Raw genomic sequence first — 24056 nt, forward strand, 5'->3', positions numbered from 1 at the left:
CGTGCTAGGCGGCAGGAGGAGGCAGGGCGCGCAGGTGTGTTGCCCGCCCATGGGCGCCGTGGAGGGGGGCGAGGGCCCTCGGAGTTCCGCGGCGCCGCGGGCCGGATTTGAGAGGGTGCTCGCTGAGCCTCTGCGAGGGGCCACACTTGTCCGGGGCGATGGCTCGCGATAGAGAGTCCTTGGAAGCCACCCTAAAGGGGGACAGGAAACCCTAGCAAGTCCTGGTACCTCATCCCCCGAGAACCGTCGCTGGCAATGTGACTCGCCCCCGTGGTCAGACCGTGCACACCCCAAGCAGGGCCCATCTGGTGGGGCTCACTCTGGGTCCAGCCCCGCGCGGCACCATGAACAATAACTTCTGCCGGGCCCTGGTGGAGCGGAGGCCGATGGGGCCCCCCAGCTGCATGCAGCTGGGCGTCGTGCCCCCTCCCCGGCAGCCGCCCCTGGCCCCCGCCGAGCCCCTGGGCAACGTGCCCTTCCTGCTGTACCCGGGCCACGCGGAGCCGCCCTACTACGACGCCTACGCGGGCGTGTTCCCCTACGTGCCCTTCCCCGGCGCCTTCGGGGTCTACGACTACCCCTTCGAGCCCGCCTTCATCCAGAAGCGCAACGAGCGCGAGCGCCAGCGCGTCAAGTGCGTCAACGAGGGCTACGCGCGCCTCCGCGGCCACCTCCCGGGCGCCCTGGCCGAGAAGCGGCTCAGCAAGGTGGAGACGCTGCGCGCCGCCATCCGCTACATCAAGCACCTGCAGGAGCTGCTGAGCGCGGCCCCGGACGGCGCGCCCGCCTCCCCCGCGCCGCCCGCCGCCTCCCGGCCCGACGGCGAGGCCCGGGCGCCCCCCTCCCTGCTGCCCGAGTCGTCCGAGTCCTCCTGCTTCTCCTCCTCGCCTTTCTTTGAGTCGGAGGAATCCAGCCATTGATAGGCCCTTGGCCGCCCCCGGCTTGGGGTGGGGTCTCCGAGAGTGGGACAGGGAGCAGCGTGGGGCTGCTGGGTCACCCGCGGTGCGGCGCAGGCCCCGGACACTTGGAGGTCCGCTGCGCTCCAGTGTCTGCGACACCCTCCTTCGTCCACCAGCTTGGGGCGCAGGTGCAGGGCAGGGGGTCCGAGGGGCATGATGCAGCCAGTGGCAGGCCCTGGGACAGCTCTGGGTGCACGCTGAGCCCCCTCCAGGCTGCAGGGGGACAGCTCCAGACGGTGGTCCCTGGGTCTGGCTCCTGCTCGCCTCAGGTGGCTCTGCTCCCCTCCCTCGGCAGGCGCGTCCTTGTCTCTGCTAGTCCACAGGAAACAAGCTGGGCTTTGCTTGTACCATGCCCCAGGTCTCCACGAGATGGCCTCAAATCCTGGCGACTGCAGGAGCTCGCTTGCCCCTGGAGGAAGGAACCCAGAGGGAGGGATGCGAGGCCACGCTCCCGCTTGCGCTCAGCCCGGATGGCACCGACACAGGGGAAGAGGCGCGGTGTGTGCACTGGCCATGCTCGCTGGCCTCCTCCATGGAGGGCGATCACCCTATCCCCCGTCCCCCAGTGGGGCCTTCTTGTTTTTTCCCAGGTGGGGTTAAGAACTGCGTTTTTTCCCCTCATCCTGTAACCCTGGCGGGGAGGGGTGGGATTTGGGTACATGGGCACTGTGGTTGCACCAAAGAGCTAAATAAAAGCATTGTTGAGTTTTGTCATTCCTAGAACACTGTCTGCCCTCCCCCGCCCTGGTGCCCCTTTCTGGTTCCCACTCCTGCCCAGAGCACTTGCAGCGGTGTTGTTAGCTCATATACGCAGCTAACACGGAGAGCTTAGTCCGTGCCAGGGCCTGTGCAGAGGAGGGGCCGGAGATAACGCACACACACGCCCCTGCACCTTTAGCGCACCACGCGGCAGGTGCTGTGCCAGGGTGGGCACAGTCCCGGTTGCTCTGGGAGCCTTCAACCCCACTGGGGAGGGGTTTACTATTTCCCTGACCTGGAGCGGGCAGGGCCTGGGGTGAGGGTGGGAGGAATCTTGGGCTGACGGGGCAGGTACTGGGAGGGGTGGGGGTGCTGTGGGGACACTGTGGAGCCAGGCTGAGCTAGGGTGCGGGAGGGGCCAGTCTGAGGTTTGAGGCTCCATATCACAGGGTACGCTTCCTAAACTCTATTGCCCCAAACTTGAAATCATCCATCCCATCCCCGACTCCCCCTGCCCCACCCCAGTCCTGTGTGTAAGTTCTTCCCCTCACCCCCAACCCTCCTCAGGGGACAGACTGGGATGTCACTGGCTGGGCTGGATGGAATGACAGCTGCCTGGCCTTAGGAGCTCCTCGGGCAGCAGGGAGCCGAGTGGAGGCTAATTTTACTCATCCTGCCCCCACTCCCGCCCCTGCTTGCCTGGCTCAGCAGGGCAGGCTTGGCCCAGCAGGCTCAGCCGGCCCAGTCCCCAAGGCGGGGGCATTGGGGACGCAGGGAAGAGAGGGCAGTGGGGTGGGGGAGCAGGAGAAAGCCAGGTTGCCAGGGAAGCCATGGAGCCGTCCTCACCCCAGGACGAGGGCCTGAGGAAGAAACAGCCCAAGAAGCCGGTTCCGGAGATTCTGCCAAGGCCACCCCGGGCCTTGTTCTGCCTGACCCTGCAGAACCCCCTGAGGAAGGCCTGCATCAGCATCGTGGAATGGAAGTATCCTTCCGGCACGGGCAGCGGGGGTGCGTGCAATGTCGGGGAGGGGTGTGAGTGGTCAGCGCACATGCTTGGAGGGCCAGGGAGATGGGGGACTTTGGAAATGGGGTGAACTGCCACAGAGTGGCATGAGGAGTCTTTGGGACGGAGCCCTCAACTAAGGGACAGAGGAAGACGAGGAGGAAGAGGAATTGGTGGGGCTTCCTGGGAACTGAGTGGACAACCAAGGTCCTGGGCAAGAGCCAGAGAGGCCCACTGGCCATCAGTGGAAGGGGCTGTTTCCTGGGGACTGTTCCCAGGTGTGCCCAAATCCACATTGTCCCGGGTGCCACTTAGGTTTGTGAAGCAACAGACTCATTCTGGAATAGGATGAGGACCAAACAAAAGAAGCGGTGGTGGCGTCTTCGAGAAAACCCTCCCTTGACCGGGGGGTTGACAGTAGAGGTGGGCTGAGGGAGGCTTCCGAGGGGTGCGTCCCTGCGGGGTACGGAGCTGGGGAGAACCGGCTTGGAGGACGGCCTGCCCGAGGGGCCCCAGACACAGGCCGACAAGCCTGGCTGTTTCAGCTCAGACCGACCACCCCGGGGACAGGGGCTGCAAATCCCTGGCTGTGTTTGCAGTAGCTCTGGGAGGAAGAATGATGAAAATGTCTCGGTTATTTGGGGAAGGGAGGAAGGAGCTGCAGAGGGGAGGGAGGCCTGCGTCAGTGTGTTCCGAGGGTGAGGGTCAGGAATGTTTGAAATACTTCTCAAGGGTCCCGGAAGCCTGGGCTCCTGCCAGCTGTTCCCTGCAAGGGCAAGAGGAACTTGGGGCCAAGTGGAGACGGTTTGGGGTCAGGGTCTGCGCCGCTCCCTGCAGCTGCTCTGGGCCCGGCCAGGCCAAGCCCTCGCGGGCGGCTCCCTCCAGGCCTCTCTCCGTCAGATCAGGTTCTACCCCTGGATTCTCCCTTCCTCCATCCTCTGTTCCTGCGGCCCTTCTTTCTTCCCAGACCCTGGAGGGTGCTGGGAAGGAAATGGGATTTTTCTATCAAACCCATCCACATAGTCTGCCTGCCGCACAACACACGCAGCAAGCCACACGTTCCCTCCCTCCCTCGCTGTGCCCGCTCCTGCCACACTCGCCTTGGGGTCATCAAGTCTAGGAAGGCGAGGGCCTGGGGACCCCTCCGGAAACTGCCTGGAGGGTGGGTGTGTCTGGGAGGGGGGAGCCGTGAGTGCGTGTGAGCACGTGCACTCCTGCGTGCATGCACGCGTGGCTCTGGACATTCAGGTTTCATCTTTCTGTCGCCCCTCATTCCCGGTCCTGCTCGGTGGGTACTTAGCCCCCAGCCTCCCTGGCCCTCTCTCTGGGCGAGCCCCCTGGGGGCATCTGGCCAGAACCTCAGGGCGTCCTGGCTCCCTGGGCGGGACAAAGGGTGTGGGCACGCACTTGGAGAGAGCAGTGTCCAGACTCCCTGGACCTTAAAGCTGAGGAGACCTGAGCCAGGTACAGGACCTCGGCAGTCCCAAAGGGTCCAAGTGGAAGTTACCTGCTCCCGAGGAGAGGGAGCCAGGTCTCCACGCTGGAGCTTGGCCCTTTCTGTCCCCTGCAGCAGCGCAGGGAAGGAGCAGTATGACGTCAGAGTCCTATTCCAGATGACGCTCAGCACTCTCTTCCCCTTAACCCTGCAAATCCCACGCCTCCCTCAAGGGCTCTCCTTAACCCTGGCACCAGACCCTTCGAGACGATCATCTTGCTCACCATCTTTGCCAACTGTGTGGCCCTGGCCGTGTACCTGCCCATGCCTGAAGATGACAACAACTCTCTGAACCTCGGCCTGGTAAGACGCTGCAGACCCAGGCTGGGGGAGCCCCCTGCCTTCCCGAGCGCCTGCGGGGCTGGCGAGTGGTCCCACAGGGTTTCAGGGTAAACCTGCGTGTTCCAGATTCTGTAGTGTGATCAGCCGGCACTGAGCGAGTGCTCGCTGTGCCCAGGCACTGTGCTAAGCAGCTTACGAAAGTAAACTCGTTTAATCCTCACGACAGCCGCATGAAGCAGTCCCATTGGACAGATGCGGAAGTTGAAACTTAGCAAGGTCGGCAGGTGAGCGCTGGCGTTGACGGCTGGTTCCCCTCCCTGGGTATGACCCCCAAGAAACTGGCATCTGCCGAGCTTCCTTCAGGGAAGACTTTGATCGAGAAGCTGAAGGAAGAACATGCTTTAGGGTTCTGTAACACCACCTTCTCCTCCGTCCTCCACCAATAACACACGCAGAGGACCACAAAACGTCCAAGGTGGAAGGCAGTTTCAAGAATTAGTTGTCCTACCGTGTCCCTACGTCAGTCTATTTTATAGAGGAGAAACATTGAGGCCTAGAAAGATTAAGGGACTTACTTGCCCAACAGCTAATTAATAAAATTGGTGAACGTTTATTAAGTGCTCGTTAAATGCCAGGCTCTGTGCTAAATATTTTACATTATTGTATTAGTTAATCCCCATAACTACCCCTGTGGGGTAAATAACATTAGACCCATTGAAAAGACAAGGAAACTGAGGCACAGAGAGTTGAGGTACTTTGCTCAGGGTCACCCCACATCTATGTCTTGTGGGGGGGGGCCTCCGACTTGGTCTGTCGGACTTTAGAACCTGCTCTTGTGCAGCCTTGTTGCCAAGGTGGTGGGTGACACAGAAGGGCTTGGAGGGGAAGCCCTCTTAGACACAGTGGCCTCAGTAGGGGCCGGGACAACGGATGCGTCTTGTCAACAGGGCTTTTTCCAGCCCTGAACTGCAGGGTGGGGGGCGGACGAGGCCGATGAGCATGCGTCCAGGGCGGGACAGAAAGGTTATCTAGCTCTGCCTCTCCTTTATGCTGGTTTCCATGGGAATCTATCTTGAGCCGGTGAGCAGCTAGGATTCTAAATGTGTGCTGGCTGTGAGTGGAAAAATCTCTGAGCTCAGAGGGTGGAAGGAGAGTGGGCTTCAATGTGGGTAGGGCCAGTGCAACCTCTGCGGACAGGGAAGGTGTTTCATGGAGCCTGGGCCGTCTACGGCTTGGTTCTCCCTGTCCTTGGGTGTAGGGAGGGCTCTGGGTCCACCCTACCCTTCCCGATTTTATATTTTGGGGCCTCAGTTCCATTAGTACTCCTTAAGAAATTAACTACTTTTGCAAGAAACTCTACCTTCCTTGGAAGATATTAAGTTACACCTTAGTGGTTACATCATCTTCCATCTTGAAACAAAATGGCTGCGTTAAAAACTTTCACCTGGTCCTGTGCGTTTGCCCTTAGTTTGTGGGCTGAAGTTGCAAAGCCTTGGGTTAGGTCTACAGCTCACTGATACAGGATTACGAGTTTCCTGGAAGAGGAAAAGCTGACCAGAAACATTTCCAAAGCAGCAAATGTCACCTGGCATGTCAGAGCCTGGTGGGAAAGTAATGTTCGGTGAGGGACCCCTTTACTGGGAAGCCCAGAGAAGGTAGGTGATACCCGAGATCACACAGCCAGCTTCTGGCTGAGGCCTCCTCTCTCCTCCTCGTCAATTATGTGTTCGTCTCTACAAGACCCAGCAAGAGAGAGAGGAGAGGAGACAGGGCAGGAGGAAGGGACAGCAGGTATTCATCTCTCTCTCGCCCTATTGGTTGCTTTGTAGGCATCAGAGACAGGTTGAGGACTTTCCAGTCATCCAAAATAACCCACGTTTTTAAGAAGGGAGGTCTAAGAACCAATTGTGCATTAACTTTCTCACTCATTTAATAAATATTTATTTAATGCCTATCACATCCGTGGCACATACTGGTGATATGACCATGAAACAAATAGATATAGTTCCTGTCTTCGCAGAGCTTAATTAATTAAACCAATTAAACAGTAATTATAATTAAACCAATTAAAGTGGTGGAAATGGGAAATGTGCAAGAATTGGGGACACTGTACCAGCACACGGGACCAGAGCCTGAGCTGGTCTCAGGGTCAGGGAGGCTTCCCCAGAATGGGATGATGACCCTGAGACCCGAGGATGAGGACGGGGCCAGCTCGTGGGCGTGTGACCTGTGCAGTCCCGCAGGGCCCCAAGCTCAGAAGGGCCCTATGCTTGGGGTTTGATGCTCTGTGGTTGTAGTGTTGAAATTTTCATTAATCTTGTCTTTGAATTTATGTTCTGTGAGTGAAGTCCCTTGAGACAATGGCACATGCACCAGGACCCTGGAGCCCCGACTCACATAAGGTCCTGCCTTCTGCCCCCATCCTGCCTCAAAGCTTGATTCTGCCCCTGGTACCCTGGGCCACCTGGCAGGGGCCTGGGTGGGACCGTGTGGCGGAGCAGAGTTGGGTTCATGGGTCCTTTGGTGTCTCAGGGTAGGGCGTGGCTACAGTTGTCCCCACCCTGGCTGGCAGTGCCACAGCCCACTCAGTGGGTGACCCTGCAAGGCTGAGCCTCTCAGGCCCACCCCCCATCCAGGTCCTTAGAGCTTCTCATGGGGCGGAGGTTGCAGTGCCCTCGGGTGCTGCCTGCCCGCTGCGGGCTGAGGAGGGCTGTGCGAGAGGGTGCCTGCCCCACTTCTCTGCCTCTGGCCGGGGGGATGTCGGCTGTCGGGGGCGGGGGGTGCCCGGGATGGGTGCACTTGCCCCGCACAACTCCAGGTCGGCAACGAAAACACGCCGTGGTGGGTTGAGAAAGACTGCAAGAAAGGGGAAGCCTTGTATTTTAGTGCCCTTAGCAGCGCTTATTTCCTACTCTTGAACATGGGGTCCCACATTTTCATTTGCACTGGTCCCGCAGTTATGTAGCCCGTCCTGGGTGAGGGGTTGGGGAGGAAGGAGAGCCCTGTGGAAGGGCCTGGCAGGAGGAGGGCTCTGGGCAGAGGGAGCCGCGTGGGCAAAGGGCTGGAGACAAGAGATGGAGAGGTCGTGCGGGGAGTTAGGACAACCTCTCCTCTGTCGTGTAGCGTGTGGGGGGTCAGGGGTGAAGTGGGGTGCGATGGGACGCAGGGAACGGGGCAGAGAGCCTGGGGAAGTCGTCCAGGCAGGAAATGGGGGAGACTGGGACTGAAGCGCCAGCCATGGTGGATGGACGAGGCAAGTTGAGAGGGGTCCGGCAGGTGGAATCCATGGTGACTGGCCGTGGGGATGCAGGGGTGGGGGAGGGGACGACATGACACTCGGTGTCAGAGGGCGCATAGGGCAGGTGGTGACGTCACTCACCAAGACAGCAGCAGGGGGAGGAGGGACGGGGTGGGGAGGAGGAATGTGGTGGGCTTGACTTTAGCCGTGTGGAGATGCAGGAGCCTGTGTCCGCGGACCAGGCGGTGGAACTGGCAGGTCTGAGCGTGTTACGACAGAGCTTCCTCACTTCCTCACGTGCCAGGCCAGCTGGGGCAGGGCGGGGGCAAGAAAGGCTTCCTGCACCTGCCTTGTGTGCAGGCAGAGTCGGGGCGTCGGCACCCTTGGTCGTGGGAGTGGGCCCCCTGGGCGAGCCCCTGCAGGAGCCGTCTCCTGCTCTCCGCATCCTCCCCGCAGCGCTCACTGAGGGTAACGGGCTGGGAGCCGTGGATTTCCTGGGCTGGGGTACCCCTCTGACTCTGCCTGCTCTGTGTCACTGGGGAAGTCTGGGGGTCCTCCATGAACAGAAGAGGAAACTGAGGCCCAGAGAGGGCAGGCAGTTCCAGGAACATACAGCTGGCCAGGGGGTGGCAAGCTGACGTCCTGGCCAGCTGTGTGATGTCCTGGTGGATTGGGGAAGCCTCACAACATGGCGGCTATGAAAATGGGCTGGAGCTAGAACCTGTGTTGGTGCGTCCAGGCCCATCCCCGTCCCAGCCGTGTGATCTTGGACACAAATCCCCCATTTATAGAACGGGCTGACATTTCATACTTGACAGAAGTAACTGGGTGAGTCAGGACCGTCTAAGCTGTGGTGCCTCATCTACCAACGTCAGGAGCTTTATCACGCAGGTCCCACAGTGCCTCAGGGTGGCTCCCCGGTCACAGAGACCCCCACATTGTTCTAGATTCCGAGGGCATAACCCCCAACAGCTATGCCAAAGGATTATTCCAGATAAAAATGTCCTCTTCGCCCCACCTACACCTGTCTCTGGTTTCTCTTTAATCTTTCATCTTCTCTCCTTGAAACATCCAACTCATCTTAAGGACTTTTCTGATCACCCCACCCCATCCTCCAGCAAATCATCACTGTCAATAACAACAGCAACATCCAGTATTTGTTGAGTACTTGCATTGGAACAGGTGCCGTTCCAGTGCTTTTTATGTAGTATCACACTGAATGCCCACCAGGCAGCTACTATTATTTTTCTCATTGTACAGATGAGTAACTGCAGCACAGAGAGGTGAACTCGCTGCACATGCCCGTTGGCTGTGTGGGCAGGACTGCTCCCTCTACAGACAGGGTCATCCTTCCAGCCTTGGCCAGCCTGAGGGGAAAACAACAACCATCAGACTTACTAATTATTGGGCAGAGACTAGAAATGGCAAGCAAGTGCTTTTGCTATGAATACATTGTATCATTTCATCCTCAGAGCAATCCTGTATCACAGCATGATTTTCAAAAAGTTACGTTTAACTGAATAAAGTATACAAGGAACACATGTCAAAGAACAGTTCAGCTCCTAAGAGAACAAGCAGGAGGGTAAAGCTGAGTTCAAGGGAATTAGAGGAACAGAATTTACATGATAATGGAGAAGGAAAGATGGAATGGGACTGCCAGGTTAGATACCAAGCTGGTTAATGTCCTACAGGGCAATAAAACTGTAAACGCTAGGATTATCTATCAGGCAGAAATCATTTGCATCTGTAGAAGACAGAATATTGAGAGTTAAACAAAGGTACGTTCCCCTAGATCGGTGGTTTTCAAGGGAGTGGGGAGGGGGAGTAGTTCCGCCCGCCGGGGACATTGGCAACGTCGGGAATTGTGAGGGGTGGGGTGGGAGTGGAGATGTGTGCTACTAGTGTCGGGTGGGCTGGAAGCAGAAATGTGGCGATGCACAGGACAGCTCCCCCTGCACCAGCAAGGAACTGTCTGGACCAAAATATCAGTAGGACCGAGGCTGAGAAACCCTGGCCCAGGTAATTACATAATCTTCCGCCAGGCCTGTTACGGAATGCTCCGGCACGATATTGCAAGGCTGTGGTGCCCCCCCTGTGCCTTGTTTCCAGGTTCTAGATGGTTTTGTGATTTCCCTTAAGTGGACATTGCCTGCTGCCCACGAGGGGCGGGCAGGGCGGGCTCGGCAGGACGGCTGCTCAGCCGGCCCTCCTCGGCTGCAGAGCGGCCGCCCACTCCACCAGGCCCCTGCTACATTCCTGAGGTTCAGGTTGCTGCAGAGCGTCCTCCACGGGGCTGGAGCCCGGCCTCCGGCAGCCGGGGCATTTGTCTTTTTATAGGGTCTGGAATGTGCCTGCCAAGTCCTGTGGCCAGCAGCCCGCTCCGCCTTGCCATCCGGGGAGGCTGGGGCCTCAGAAGGACCCCAGCCCTAGGTGTGCCCTTCAGAGATCCAGGACCTGCGCAGCACAGGGCACCTCAAGCCTGGGCCACTGCCCAGAGACTGATGGTGACTCACAAAGTGCTGTCGAAATGGAGTGAGAGCCGGGCTTTCTGTTCTCCCCACCTCTCCCCACCGCAGGGACGCAGGTCCCCTTCCCAGGCACCTAGCATGTCCCCGGGCCACGCCCCTTCACACCAGGGCAAGGGGCTGTGGACACCATACTAGCTGAGCAACAAACGCCTTAGGAGAAACCCTGGGCCCCTTGCCCAAGCTGTGCGTGTTCCGGGGACCCTGGCAAAGCACAGGCTCCCAGGTCAAACCAACCTGCCTCCCGTCTAGACTGCAGCTGGCAGCTTGCCAAACCCTCGGAACCTCTGTTCCCCCATCTGTGAGCAGACACCACAGTACCCACCCTTCCAGGCCTGTCGTATCGGTGAGTACAACAGCCTGGAACGTGGGAGCTGCCCAGTAAACATTCGCTCCTTTCCTTCTCTGCCCACCCAGCACTAACAGCCACAGCCGAAGTCACACTGAGCCCGGGGGGGGGGGGGGGGGGGAGTTGGCGAGGACAGACCTGGGGCGGGTTGGGGGCAGGATCTGATGTCCCAGTCATGCCATTTCTCTCCCTCCCCTGCATGGCGTGGCGGTTGAGACCACGGAGTCTGGAATCAAACTGTCTGGGTAGACACTGTGGCTCTGCCACTTGGTAGCTGTGTGATCTGGAGAAATTACTCAACCCCTCTGTGTTTCAGTTTGCTCATCTGTGAAATGGGGCAAGGGCACCTACCTTAGAGGGTTCCAGTGAGGATTAAATGTATGTATGTGGCCAGAACAGGGCCTGCACAGAAGTAGGTGCTTGATAAGGCTGAGCTTGGTGCCCGCCAGGCTGAGCCCTCTGCGTTCCTCTCACCACCTTCCCCCTGGGTGTACAGTCCCCTCCCGGGACTCCCAGCCTTGTTGTCCCCACACCTAGACAGCCCTGGCTCCTTCCGGGGGCTTGGCTCTGCCGTGAGGGGGTGTCCCACGGGGAAGGGGGGAGGGGAGTGCCGGCCCGTCGGGCAGGGGGAGGGCAAGGGAGGCCCACTCTGATCGCGCCTATTTGGGCGAGGGTTCATCCGGCCAAATATAGCCACTTCCCTCACTGCCCAGCGGGTCACTTTCCAAACCTGGAGGCTGAGGTGGTCATGGAGACACCAGAGCCCTGGACACCCGCGGACGTGTGGCCACAGCGGCCAGCGCCTCGGGCTGGCGTAGCAGAAACAACGTGCGCTCAGTGGCGACAGGTGGGGGCCCTCTCGGCCTTCACACCTCACGTCCCCTCTGAGTCTCACTGTCCTCATCTGGGGAATCAAAAACACTTGTGTGGCAGGACCGAGCCTCTGTCCACACTGAGGTGTGCAAGAAATGTCTTTTGTATTCCCACAAACCAGCTGTATTGGACGGAGAGAACTGCGATCACGGTTATTCTTGGTGCTTCCCGTTATCCCGCTGGCGCTGGGGGTGTGCCCAGGCCCTGGCAGTGCTCAGGTGACAGGCGTGACAGGTTAAGTCAGGAATCCTTGATGAGTCTGGACCCTGCTTTCTTGAGGGCCCCAGCGCCTCCTCCCAGACCTGGCCGCCTCCTCAGGGCACCGTGAGCTCTACCCTGGAGACCGCCCAACCCTGGGGCGATCTTGGACTTTAGAAACAAAAGCCAGGGGCGGAGGTGACAGTATCTTCTAATAGCAGTTCCTGTGCGGCCTGCCCCATGCCTGCTGGGAGGCCCCTGGGGTACAGGGAGGTTTGGGGGCACCCACACCCAGCTCCTGCTCTGCCTGAGCCCCCTATAGACACGCCGGGCTCCTTCCCCCTCAGCCAAACCCACTTCGCCCCCTTGAAGCACACATGCCTTGAAGAGTTAACAGCAAACATGAGTCGAATGCCTCTCTGCAGCACCAGGATTTGTGTCTGAGCAGGTCACCATGCCTTGGCCCTCATGGAGGAGACTCTGAGGGCCAGGCCTCTTCCCAGGGAGCCCTCCAGCTGCGGCCACTCTGTCACCTCTGCCAGCCCCTCCCCAGACCTCCCTGGTAAGGTTCTTTCTCTGGGCTCTGTAGGTCCCAGAGCCCTCCAAGGGGGACACAAGTGCCCAGGAGACTGGAGTCCCACGGGGCCACGGTGCTTGCGGCAGGAATGCAGGGGAAGAAGGCGTGGAGGCAGCTGCCCCTGTGGGCCCAGACGGGGAGGCTGGTGCTGGGCAGGGCCCTTTGGAGGGGAGCCCAGGTGGCCCCCACAGTCTTCCCACAGAGCCCAGTGCATGCCAGCGTGGGAGGGGCAGTCAGGGCTGGCTGACTCTTGGAGATGGAGGACTCGGCCTGAAAATAGAAGCAGCGGGGAGGGTGGGGGGATGTGCGGTCCCTGCCCTGCTTTTTTCAGCCCAGGACTTTGGGGGTGCCTGGCTCCAATGACCCTGGGAGTAGGCACAGGGCCTGCGGGAGAGGGTCACACACCAGGCCTACCCCCAGCCAAGTGTGGCCACAGGGAGCCCCAGCTAGAGGCCTGTCTGTGGAGGGATAAGAATTCCCTTGCAGGGGACGTTTGGCAATAAAGGCTCTTATCGGGAAAGGGCCTTTATTGAGTCACCAAGTCCTGCAGGCTCCTGGTCCTCCTCTGAGCTCAGAAAGTCAGGGAGTCAGGGACCGTGTCCCCTGCTCTAGTGTCAGGGCCTGAGGCCCAGTGTCTCTTCTTGGGAATGGGGGTCCCAAGGCCGCCCCTGCCTGGAATCAGGCCGCAGCAGAGGTCACGGCTATTCATTTACCCAGCAGACATTTCTTGAGCACTTACGACGCGCCGGGCAGTATGATGTGCCCTAGAGCAGGGCTTCTCAGGTGATCTGTGGAGAAAGACCAGCCTGGTGCTTTTAATTTCCAGTCTCTCCTGGACGGATACGTGGTCCTGCTGCACAGGACCATTTCACAGCTGGTGCCACGTGGGACTTGCATGGGACTTTAGCAAACCCAGATGAGTCTACGGTCCACCCACATGCTTGGAAGTGGCTGCAAATTGCTGTACAATTTTCCAAATGCTTCCTCGCCGTGTACATCAACCTCGTCCCAGAGCTGACTGTGGACTGCGCTGGCCCACAGCACCTGGAGTGGGGGATGCCCTGGGACATGGCTCATTCATTCGATCACAGATGCAGATGGGGCAGGCGCTGTTCTACATGCAGGTGACACTGCAGTGACAGAGCAAAGTCCTGCTCTCAATGGCCTTATGTTCAGAACAGGAGAGACAGTTAAATAAATAGACAAATAAATAAATAGCAAGTCAAGCCTTGACAACTGCTAAAAAGAAAAATAAAGCAGGGTAAGAAGACAGACAGTGGGGGAGGGGACAGGAAGGTCTCAGTGATAAGGTGACATTCAAGTTGGGATCCGAAAGAAAGAAGACAGTGAGTCACATGGATATCTGGGGAAGAGCATCCCCGGCAGAGGGAACAGCAGGGCACAAACCCTGAGCCCAGAATATTTTCAGCTGGGTGTGGGGGGAACATACACCCATGGGAAGGGCGTCAGGACCACCAGCGGGGGTTTTAAGCCACAAAACCTCCCCTCAGCCACCAGCAAGAGACCCTGAGAAGCCTCCTTTGGAGGGTCACGCTGGGTATTACTGACGGGGAGCGTCACCTCTCTCCGTCCTTGGGGCAGGGAAACCACGGAGAATCCCCAGAGTCAGGGACACACGTGAGACCGCACACGTGTCTCAAGGGGGCAGCTGTGGCAGGGGCAGTGAAGAGCAGCACAGTGTTATGGGGAGGGTGGGGACACACAGGACTGATTCTCCCGGGGGGCGGGTGGTCAGAGGATCTTAAGGGACAAGGGTCTGCTTGGGGGGTGGGGCGGGGGCGCACAGGGAGGCTGGGACAGCCGGGGAGCTGGGGGACCTGAAAGTCACCCACGTGCCTGGTGGCACGACCCAAGGGCCGGGGGAGGCCGGAGACCTCATCGGGGGCATGTCAGGGAAAGGAAGGCCTCGCGTGCGTCGGGAAAGCAGCGGGTTGCGTCTGGGCGCTGTACGGAGCCCCCGCAGACGCATGCGCAAAGAGGGGGCCGGAAGTGTACGGAGGAGGCCGGAAGTGTATGGAGGAGGCCGGAAGTGTATGGAGGAGGCCGGGGAGGAGGCCGGGGAGGAGGTGGGGACGGCAGCGGATCACTGCGTGTCAAACGCGGGCAGAGGCGGTGCAGAAGGACAGGAGGAGATGGATGTAGAGACTCGAGGGGTGGAAAGGCCTGGACCTGGGCGTCGTGGGACCCCGGGAAAGCGAGAGGGGGGAGTCTGGAAAGGCCCCCCGGGGGTCCGGCTTGGGCGACTCAGTGCCGCTGGCTGGGACAGGGACGGGTGAGGAAGAGCAGGGTCCTGGGGAGCGGAGTTCAGTGTGGCCCGTGCTGAGTCTGGGGTGGGACAGCGAAGCCCGGGGGAGCCGAGAGAACGAACGGAACTCAGTGGACACCGGCAGGACACGGCCCAGGCGGAAAACAGACCTTCGCCAAGGGCCCAGGTGTCTAATGAGAACAGCTGTGATGCACGGAGCATTTGGTAAGTGCCAGGCAGGGGTGGACACTGACGAGGTGCCATTTCATCCTCAGGCTGACTCTAAAAGCTATTACTAGTTAGCATTATCGCAGTGTTGCAGGTGAGGAAACAGGCTCACGGAGGCTTAGAAACCGGCCCAGGGCCGGCCATGGCAGGCTCTCGAGGGCTGCCGAAGGAAACTGCGTGTTTTAGGGACAGTCGATGACTTCGATCGGGGAGAAACAGCCAGGCCTTGCTCAAGGCAGTAAGTCCAGAGCTTATTAAGCGTCTGTGCGTTGCCGCCCCTCTCTCCTCTGTGAGAGACTGAGCCCAGGCTGTGGGCCCCACCCAGCGTGACGCTGACAACACTGTTCCTACGGCGCAAGAATGGGCACATCCCTCTCCCATCTCCCCCCGGGCAAAGGCCCGTGCTGGACACACACAGGGACGGTGCGGTGGTGACCTGTCATTGCAGGCACTCCGGGACTGGGCTGCAGGGAGTGTGGAGGAGAGAGCCGGGCCTCGGGACAGCAGGCTGTGCAACCCGCGTGACCCCATCTGAGGCCCACGGCCCCCGACAAGCACTCTGTGAGCCAGGCGGCGGTGGGACAGGCAGTGGCAGGTGCGGGCAGCTCTCCGGTGTACGTGGCTGGCCGCCCGGCCTGTGAGCACTGCTTCTATTTTGGGGCCTGTTTTTCCTCCTCTCAAGCCCACTTCTCCTGTCTGTCTCCTTGGGGTTGCAGCAACCTGCAGACTTAAATGCTGACTTGACTTCACTCTCTGCCCGGCGCCTTTCCCTCGGTGGTGTGCCTGACGCCCAGGAAGCCTGCCCTGCGCGGAGGGGAGACCACCCACCCGCTTCCAAGGAGACCCTCCCTGGTCGCCTCCGCCCCACTTCCCTCCGAGGGGAGGGTGCCCAGACCTCCCCCTGCGTCCCCAGTCCACGGAGCGGGTCGCCCACGGTTCCCACCCGGCACTGGGCACAGTCTCTGTCCGGCAGCAGCATGGCACAGCTTTGCCTTCTAATCCTCATTTTGTCATTTCCTGGAAGAAGGAGAACGGTGGGGATTACAAATGAGTAGAAGCAATGAAGGGTGAGATTAGGGAAGGCGAGTTTAGTCTGTGTAGCCTCAGGTTCCTCCTCAATATGGAAGGGGAGACTACGCTTTCGGGAAAATTCTCTGAATGACAAGTTTGGAGATTTCTGGGGCCATATGCATGTTAGTGAGCCATTTGGAAACCTTTTTCCTGGCCGCCCACACCTACCCACTTGGAAGTAAAAATAAATTCTCTTTCAAATCAAGAGTAGGGTGGCCAGTTTCCCAGTCAGGCTCCACCCAGAGCAGAGACACTGTGAATCCGGAACGTGAGTTGCGCCTCCACAGCGAGCAGAGGGGAAAGGCCCTGGTCGCAGGAGATGCTTTCGTGGGGGCGGGTGTTGGTGACCAGTGATGATTGGGGGGCTGGATCGTGGGCCCCCTTGTTGTGTAACTCCAGGGGGCACCAGTGAAGATACACACATGCACACACGCGCACACACACACACACACATGCACACACACATACATGTACGCACACACGCACACGCATGCACACACACACGCACACATGCACACACACATACATGTACGCGCACACGCACACGCACACACACGCATGCATGCATGCACACACATGCACACACACATGTACGCACACACGCACACACATATACACGCATCCACACGCACACACACGCATGCACACATACATGTACGCACACACGCACACACACATACACGCATGCACACGCACACACACGCATGCATGCATGCACACGCACACGCGCACACTGGAGCTGTGCAGTGCTGCAGCCTGGCCCCGGCAGCGGACTGGGTCAACGCCCCCTCCAGAGACTGCACTTGTCTGGGGAGGCCCAGGGGGGCCAAAGCTCTTGGAAGCCACCAAGCCAGAGTTCGGATGGCTGCAAGGAGAGCGGTTTCAGCCTGGAGCCCTGACAGAAGGGACCTGCCTTCGCGGTTAGAAATAGCCCTCGCCTGGGCCCCGAGGAGGGGCAAGGATGACGGGGCGAAAGATAGGGTAACCCGGAGGACCAGGCTCCTGGGGTAGGGCCTTCTGCAGGGTGGGGCTGCGCTGGCTCCTGGCCTCTTACCTGCAGGGCCCCCCACAGTGCAGCCTGCATTCCGCCCACCTTGCATAGCAGTGCCTGTGCCCTGTAAGTGGCTGCTGGGGCAGGTGGTGTGGGCGGGGGAGGTGACAGGAAAATGAATTAAAGGGCAACCCTGACCAGCAAGGGAAGGCCCCAGAGTTCTGAGAAACACACCCCCACCCCCTGCCTGTCAGTCCACTGGATGGTGGGAGAAGAAAGATACGCACACCGGAGACACCAGGGACCTTCACTTTGGGGCTATCACTTACTATCCAATTCTAGGCCCTGCAAGTAGAGTGATGAAGAAAGTAGATGGAAGTCCCCACAGTTCGTGGAGTTTATATGCTAGTGGGGAAGATGGATAATGAACAAGATAAGAATTTGTATATGTGATTTAAGCAAGGGATAAGTACTAAGAAAATAAAATTAAATGCTGGAGGTGGCTCAGATTGCACTTGGTGGCCAGGGGAGGCCTCACTGGGGGAGGACTTTTAAATAAAGACCTGTAAAGAATGAGGGGGTGGCAATGTGGGGGGTGTGGTGGCGCAGTGGGGGGTGGGGCAGTCCAGGCAGAGGGATCAGCGAGTGCAAGTGCAAAGGTCCCGAGGCAGGCCCGTCTGAGGAACAGCAGGGAATCCAGGGTGGCCGGAGGGGAGAGAGCGAGCACAGGTCTGAGATGCGTTCAGAGAGCACAGAGGAGTGGTGTGACCACGTTTGTTCCCACAGGAGAAACTGGAGTATTTCTTCCTCATCGTCTTCTCCATTGAAGCCGCCATGAAGATCATTGCCTACGGCTTCCTATTCCACCAGGACGCCTACCTGCGCAGCGGCTGGAACGTGCTGGACTTCACCATTGTCTTCCTGGGGTGAGACCTGGGTGCGGGGGGATCGGAGGTCAGACCCCCACCGAGGCCTCTTGTGCCCTGCCAGCACCCCCACATCCCAGAGGTGGGCAGGAACCCCAGCACTGTGCCAAACTCTGCAGGAAGCAGCCTGCACCAGGCCGAGCCCACAGGGGTGTGGTCAGTGTTGGGGGGAGTGCAGCACCGCCCCGCTGCCTGCCTGTGGGTAGCCCGCCCCTTCCCCGGCCGGGTGCCGCGACTCCCTTTATCCTCCTAACATCGCACAAAGTGGGAAGTGGCAAGTGTGGTTCCAGTGGCCAGCAGCTTCTGGGTGTTCACAAGCTTTTCAACTTTTGTCATTTATTCATTTATTCCGTGGACCTGTATCGAGTACCTGCAATTTGGGTTCACAGAAATGGACCCTTAGCAACCTGTATTCGTTCACCAGGGCCGCCGTAACGGCGTTCCGCAGACTGGGAGGCTTGACAACAGACATTTATTTTCTCACAGTTCTGGAGGCTGGAAGTCCCAGTCAGGGTGTTGGTAGCCGTGGTCTCTCCTGAGGACTCTCTCCTTGCTTGCAGACGGCCGCCTTCTCGCTGTGTCCTCGCACGGTCTTTCCTCTGTGCCTGTGCACCCCTGGCGTCCCTCTGCGTCGCCAAATCTCCTCTTACAAGTGCACCAGGCAAAGTGGATCATGGCCCACCCCAGTGACCTCGCTTTAACTTAATCACCTCCTTAAAGGCCCTGTCTCCAAATACAGCCACATCCTGCAGTCCTGGGGGGTTAGGGCTTCAACATACGAATTTTGAGGGGACACAGTTCAGCCCATAACATTACCTTTAGTAAGGACCAGCTAATTATAACAGCAGGATTTATCAAGCACTTACTACGTGCTTACAGATACATCTCATTAATTCTCCCAACAATCCTCTTGTTTCCCCCGTTTTATGGATAAGGAAGCTAAGGAACAGAAAAGTCAAGCAACTTGCCCAAGGTCTCACAGCTATCTGGGGGCAGTGCCAGGATTCAAACTAAGTCAGTCTTGGCTCCAAAGGCTGCACTGGTAACCAGTATGCTGTCCTTCAATTCAGTAAGTATTACGCTGGTCACCTGCTAACTATCCCGTGCTGCTTTAGGCACAACGGGGAAAATAGAATTCTGTGAGTCAGCCTCTGCACTGTGTGAACTGCCCTGGCTGGAAGCCAAGACAAATGCGTACACAATGACAGAGAGTCAGAAAACAATGCCTCACAGAGCATCATTGTCTCATACACAGTGTGTCACAGGGGTTCAGTTGTCAGAGGAAGGGGTCTGAAAAAGGAATTTGAAGTGGACTTCAAAGGATAGTGGAAATTTGAGTAAATTGAGAGAGGAAGAGGGGGTGAGCAGGAAAGAAAATAAAAAAGCATTATCAGAAAGTGCAGGCCAGAACGGTGGCTCACACCTGTAATCTCAGCACTTTAGGAGGCTGACACGGGAGGATCAGTTGAGGCCAGGAGTTCAAGACCAGCCTGGGCCATGCAGTGAGACCTCGTCTGTTCAAAAAAAAAAAAAAGATTAGCCAGGTGTGGTAGCACGCACCTGTAGTCCCAGCTACTCCAGAGGCTGGGAGGCTGAGGCAGGAGCATCCCTTGTGCCCAGGAGTTGAGGCTGCCCTGAACTACGATCATGCCGCTGTACTGCAGCCTGGGCAACAGAGCAAGACCCTGACTTTTAAAAAAAAAAAAAAAAGTGCAACATGAGGAAAAGCCCAGAGGGAGAACTTGCTCTGGAATTTCTAATCTGGGTCACTATTGAGTGAGGGGTTGACAGGTCACCTTCTGCCCACCAGGGACTGTGCTCGTGGCACACGTCCTCCAACCCTCTCCAGCACCCATCAGAGATGGGTCACAATACCCTTTTTACTGAGTCTGAACTTGATCTCACAGTCTCTTTAAAGAAAATTCTCCGGGCCGGGTGCGGTGGCTCACGTCTATAATCCTGGCACTCTGGGAGGCCGAGATGGGTGGATCGTTTGAGCTCAGGAGTTCGAGACCAGCCTGAGCAGGAGTGAGACCCCATCTCTGCGAAAAAAATAGAAATAAATTATCTGGACAACTAAAAATATATAGAAAAAATTAGCCGGGCATGGTGGCGCATGCCTGTAGTCCCAGCTACTCGGGAGGCTGAGGCAGGAGGATCGCTTGAGCCCAGGAGTTTGAGGTTGCTGTGAGCTAGGCTGACGCCATGGCACTCTAGCCCGGGCTACAGAGCGAGACTCTGTCTCAAAAAATAAAATTAAATTAAAAAAAAAAAGAAAAGAAAATTCTCCAGAGAGACACTACCAAACTGCCAGAGTTAGCAGTTGGGACCATATTCACCATCTCACCGCTAGGCCTTTCCACAGTCCCCTGAGCCCAGATGGGGTCCCAGGCCACTGGGACAGAAGCTTATGCAAACCCCGGGCCCCTTCTCTCCCTCTTCTCCACTCCAGGGTCTTCACGGTGATTCTGGAACAGGTTAACGTCATCCAAAGCAACACAGCGCCTATGAGCAGCAAAGGAGCTGGCTTGGACGTCAAGGCCCTGAGAGCCTTCCGAGTGCTCAGACCCCTGCGGCTCGTGTCAGGGGTGCCCAGTGCGTGGCCGCGCCTCTGCGGACCCCTCCTCCCCGCCCATCCTGCTCCCTTGTCTCCAGTGCTGGGCCCCCCTCCTTCCTTGGCATTCCAGGGGCTTCCCCGGGTTTATAGAGAGGGAGAGCCTTGAGACCAAGACGGGCGGTGACTCCTCTTTTCCCCTCGCTGCCTGCTGCAGGCCTGCAGGTGGTCCTCAACTCCATCTTCAAGGCCATGCTCCCGCTGTTCCACATCGCCCTGCTGGTCCTCTTTATGGTCATCATCTATGCCATCATTGGGCTGGAGCTCTTCAAGGGCAAGATGCACAAGACCTGCTACTTCATTGGCACAGGTGAGCTCCTGGCGGGGTGGGGAGGTGGGAGAGTTCCCAGGAAAACTCAGAAGGGGGCCCCACTCCCCACAGTGAGGGAGCCGCAGGGCTGGGCCGTTGCCCCCCACAACTGTCGACCTTGGGAGGGGTTTCTCCTGGACAAGGGGAGTCGGAGGAAGGACAGCTCCGCCAGGGTCAGTGAGCAAGGGAAGTGAGGAGGGGCCGGGCCATGGCTTGTTCTGGAACACCCTCCCCACCCCCCTGTGGTGTGGTATCTTCCAGGCTTTCTGGGCGGGCGGTGGATGGAGACACGGGCTTGGGACAAGCCTGAATTTCTGTTTGCGTTGATTCTTTCTCTTGCAGCCGTAGCCTTAGCGTCCGTCTGAGCCATTTGTTCAGTTGTCAGAAATAACCCACATCAAGGCCCAGATGTATTTGAGCTAAACTTTGTAAACTAGCGGTTCTCAGACATTTTGGCCTCAGGATCCCTTTTTAGTCTTAACAAATTATTGAGGCCTGAGAAGAGCTTTTGTTTGTATAGGTTGGGTCTGTTGATAGTCATGGTATTTACAAATGAAAACTGAGAAAAACGTCATATTAATTTATTAATTTCTTTTCAAAGGACAGCAATAAACCCAGGACATGCAAACATAAATAATATATGTTTACGAAAAATAAGTATATTTTCCAAAACCAAAAATATTTACTGAGAAGAGTGGTGACACTATTTTAGATTTTTTTATAAATCTCTTTAATGCCTGGCTTGGTAAGTCTGTTGGATTCTCGCACCTACTTCTTTTTTGTTTTATATGATATTGTCTCCATTTTATTTTATTTTTCTTTAAAATTCTTAAAATTTGATAACGGGAAGGTGGATCTCACATCTACTTCTGCATGCAGTAGGTTGTGACATCATACGTCACGTAGCCTCTGGAAAGAATGACAGGCAAATGGACAAATGACGTCTTAGTAGTAGCATGACAATAGTTTCGACCAGGCGGACACCCCGCCAGGGTCTCGGTCCCGCAGGCTGAGACTCGCCACTCTGCAGCGACCCCAGCGCTCGGGGACCTGGCCTCAGTCTCAGCCGAGTGTTGCTCACACCGGAGTCCTCAGGGGACTGTGCGTGGCGTAAGACAGAAGCGACCTCTGTTGGGACAAGCCCTCCTCTGGCTCTTCTAACTCGCCAGACTAATCCCCTCGGCCTACAGTGTCTCAGGAGACTCTCCTCACCTCCTCGCGCCCACTGACAGCAAGGGGACAGTCAGCGCCACTCCCAAAGCCAACTCACAGGAGTAAAGTCTGGCAAAGTTTCAGTGGTTCCGTTCCTAGACCCCTCCCATATCAGCCCTTCCCATCACCCTAACAATCTACATCCCGTAATAAACGTTGCCAGGACAGATACGAGGGTGGTGATGAATGCCCACCAGCAGCTTCTCTGGGATCAGGGCCAGTGACTCCGCGGGGTCAGTGTCCTCTCCCTTCCGTGTCGGAGAATTACGCCCTCGTGGTCCGTGTGGGTAAGGCCGGGCGTCCCAGTCCTGATGAGCTACGCTAATCTCTGAACGCGAAAGGAGACTGCAAAACCTCCTGGGGTAAAGGGACCCAGGACGGCATCAAAAATGCAGGGTTCTAGAGACAGGAAAGCACTATCCAAGGGGACAAAGAGGAACGTAGGCTCAGGCCGGGGGGGGAACTTCCCCGGAGAGCAGACCTGCCCCTTCAGCTGGGTGTCTTGGACAGCTCAGCCCGGTCCCGCGGGGGCAGCTCCACTGGTCCCCAGACAGCCCTCAGGGCAGAACACGTGAGCTCCAACCCCGACCCCACTCCAGCCGGGCAGCGGCCTCCTTGTTTAAAGCTCTGTGGGTACAAACGACACCTGCATCACTCTTGTTTCATCAGTTGCACTTCGCAGAACAATTAGTCCTAGAGGCAGAGCCCCCATGAGGCCCTGGGGCCCCAGACCCGGTTACGCTGCCTGTGGACACCGATTGCCGGGGTCGGGGCTCCAAGCGCTTCCCTTCACCTGTGCCACCTGCTCCACGTGGGGTGGTTTTCGCATTTGCAGCTGTCTTTAGACCGATTGCTCCACGCTTTTAAACTGCCATGAAGCACCTTTCTCCTGTCGCCGTCCTCCCCCTACTGCCGTCTGATGCCCACTCTGCCTTCTGCCTGCAGACATCGTGGCCACGGTGGAGAACGAGGAGCCGTCGCCCTGCGCCAGGATGGGCTCGGGGCGCCGGTGCACCATCAACGGCAGCGAATGCCGGGGTGGCTGGCCGGGGCCCAACCACGGCATCACCCACTTCGACAACTTTGGCTTCTCCATGCTCACCGTGTACCAGTGCATCACCATGGAGGGCTGGACCGACGTCCTCTACTGGGTGGGTCTGCGCCAGAACCATCTCCCCCCGTCCGCAGGGGGTGGATCGGGAGGGCTGCCAGTCCACCCGGGAGGGCCAGTCACCGACCCGAGTGCCGAAGCGCCCTGTCGCTCCTCCCTGAGGAACCTCGTCCCCAGGTGTGTGTCCCAGCATCCTCTGGGGCATCCCCATGGCACAGTATGTCTGTTAGGACCCGACAGGCAGGCGAAGAATGGAAACCAGGACCTCCATGGCTTCTAATCTCAACTCGTCACTCTCCCCTAAGCCTGGCTGTGGGGGACTCATTTCTGATGGGTCTGCTCCGGGCCCTAGAACCTCAGACTCCCTGAAGAATGAAGGGCCCTTGAGTCCTTCTCCTTGAACTCGCTGCGAGACTGCTTTCCCTATAAATATGCTTAGATATTAGTTTCCTCATCTGTGAAACAAGGACAGTAACACTGTCCACATCACAGCGTTAGCGGGAGGATTAACTGAGTGACAGCTGTGCCTGGCGCATGCTCAACGCTGCACAAGAGAGTATTATTTATTTGGTGTTGTTAAGAGCTAGGTTACATTTCTTATTCTATCTGTCAGCGATAGAAGGCATGGCTTCCATTTCACAGATAAGGAAACTGAGGCTCAGAGAGATTAAGTACCTTGCCCACGGTTATGAGTTTGGTGAACAGCAGAGCCGAGAATTAAACTCTAATCCACCTGGCTCCAAACCAGAAATCTTAATCACAAGGTGACACTGCCTGTGGAAGGGAAATTGTGACACTGCCAAATGCTTCGCAAACACAAAGGATTAGTATAGATATTTCTTGTAAGTGCACATCAGGGGAACAAATTATTAGAACGTCAAAGGGCTTGTCACATGTGTTATTTCACCTCTGCTACACGTATCAATACTGCCATCAGGCAGATGGGAATGGTGCCCAAACGTGTTAGGTGGCGTGTCCAGGGTCACAGAGCTTGTTCATTTTGAAAAATCTTAGCTGTAAAGCATTCGACTGGACGTAGAGTCCGTGAGAGTGTCGAGTCGGGGAGGTGATGGGAGGCACCCTGGGTTGGAGGGAAAAGGGGCCAGTTCTTGCCTGGTCCAAGCAGGCT

General features: G+C 57.6%; 2 protein-coding genes across 2 annotated transcripts in view; both read left to right on the top strand.

Annotated features, from left to right (window-relative positions):
- The first annotated feature begins 344 nt into the window (after positions 1-344).
- On the top strand, positions 345-920 carry ASCL5 (achaete-scute family bHLH transcription factor 5). The gene has a single exon (XM_069459238.1). It carries the CDS (start codon positions 345-347, stop codon positions 918-920), a length of 576 nt encoding a protein of 191 aa, XP_069315339.1.
- Positions 921-2401: 1481 nt separating this feature from the next.
- Positions 2402-24056, top strand: part of CACNA1S (calcium voltage-gated channel subunit alpha1 S) — a 62638-nt gene continuing 40983 nt past the window's right edge. Inside the window, exons 1-6 of the mRNA XM_069459549.1 lie at positions 2402-2640; positions 4354-4459; positions 17541-17680; positions 20133-20275; positions 20452-20604; positions 22762-22967. Coding sequence (XP_069315650.1) covers positions 2489-2640; positions 4354-4459; positions 17541-17680; positions 20133-20275; positions 20452-20604; positions 22762-22967 — 900 coding nt within the window. The 5' untranslated portion in view covers positions 2402-2488. The remainder of the gene's footprint in view (positions 2641-4353; positions 4460-17540; positions 17681-20132; positions 20276-20451; positions 20605-22761; positions 22968-24056) is intronic.

The sequence above is a fragment of the Eulemur rufifrons genome, chromosome 27 (assembly GCF_041146395.1).
Source record: "Eulemur rufifrons isolate Redbay chromosome 27, OSU_ERuf_1, whole genome shotgun sequence".
NCBI lineage: Eukaryota > Metazoa > Chordata > Mammalia > Primates > Lemuridae > Eulemur > Eulemur rufifrons.

Coding starts and splice junctions, on each gene's coding strand:
- ASCL5 (XM_069459238.1), top strand. CDS start 345: ATGAACAATAACTTCTGCCGGGCCCTGGTGGAGCGGAGGCCGATGGGG.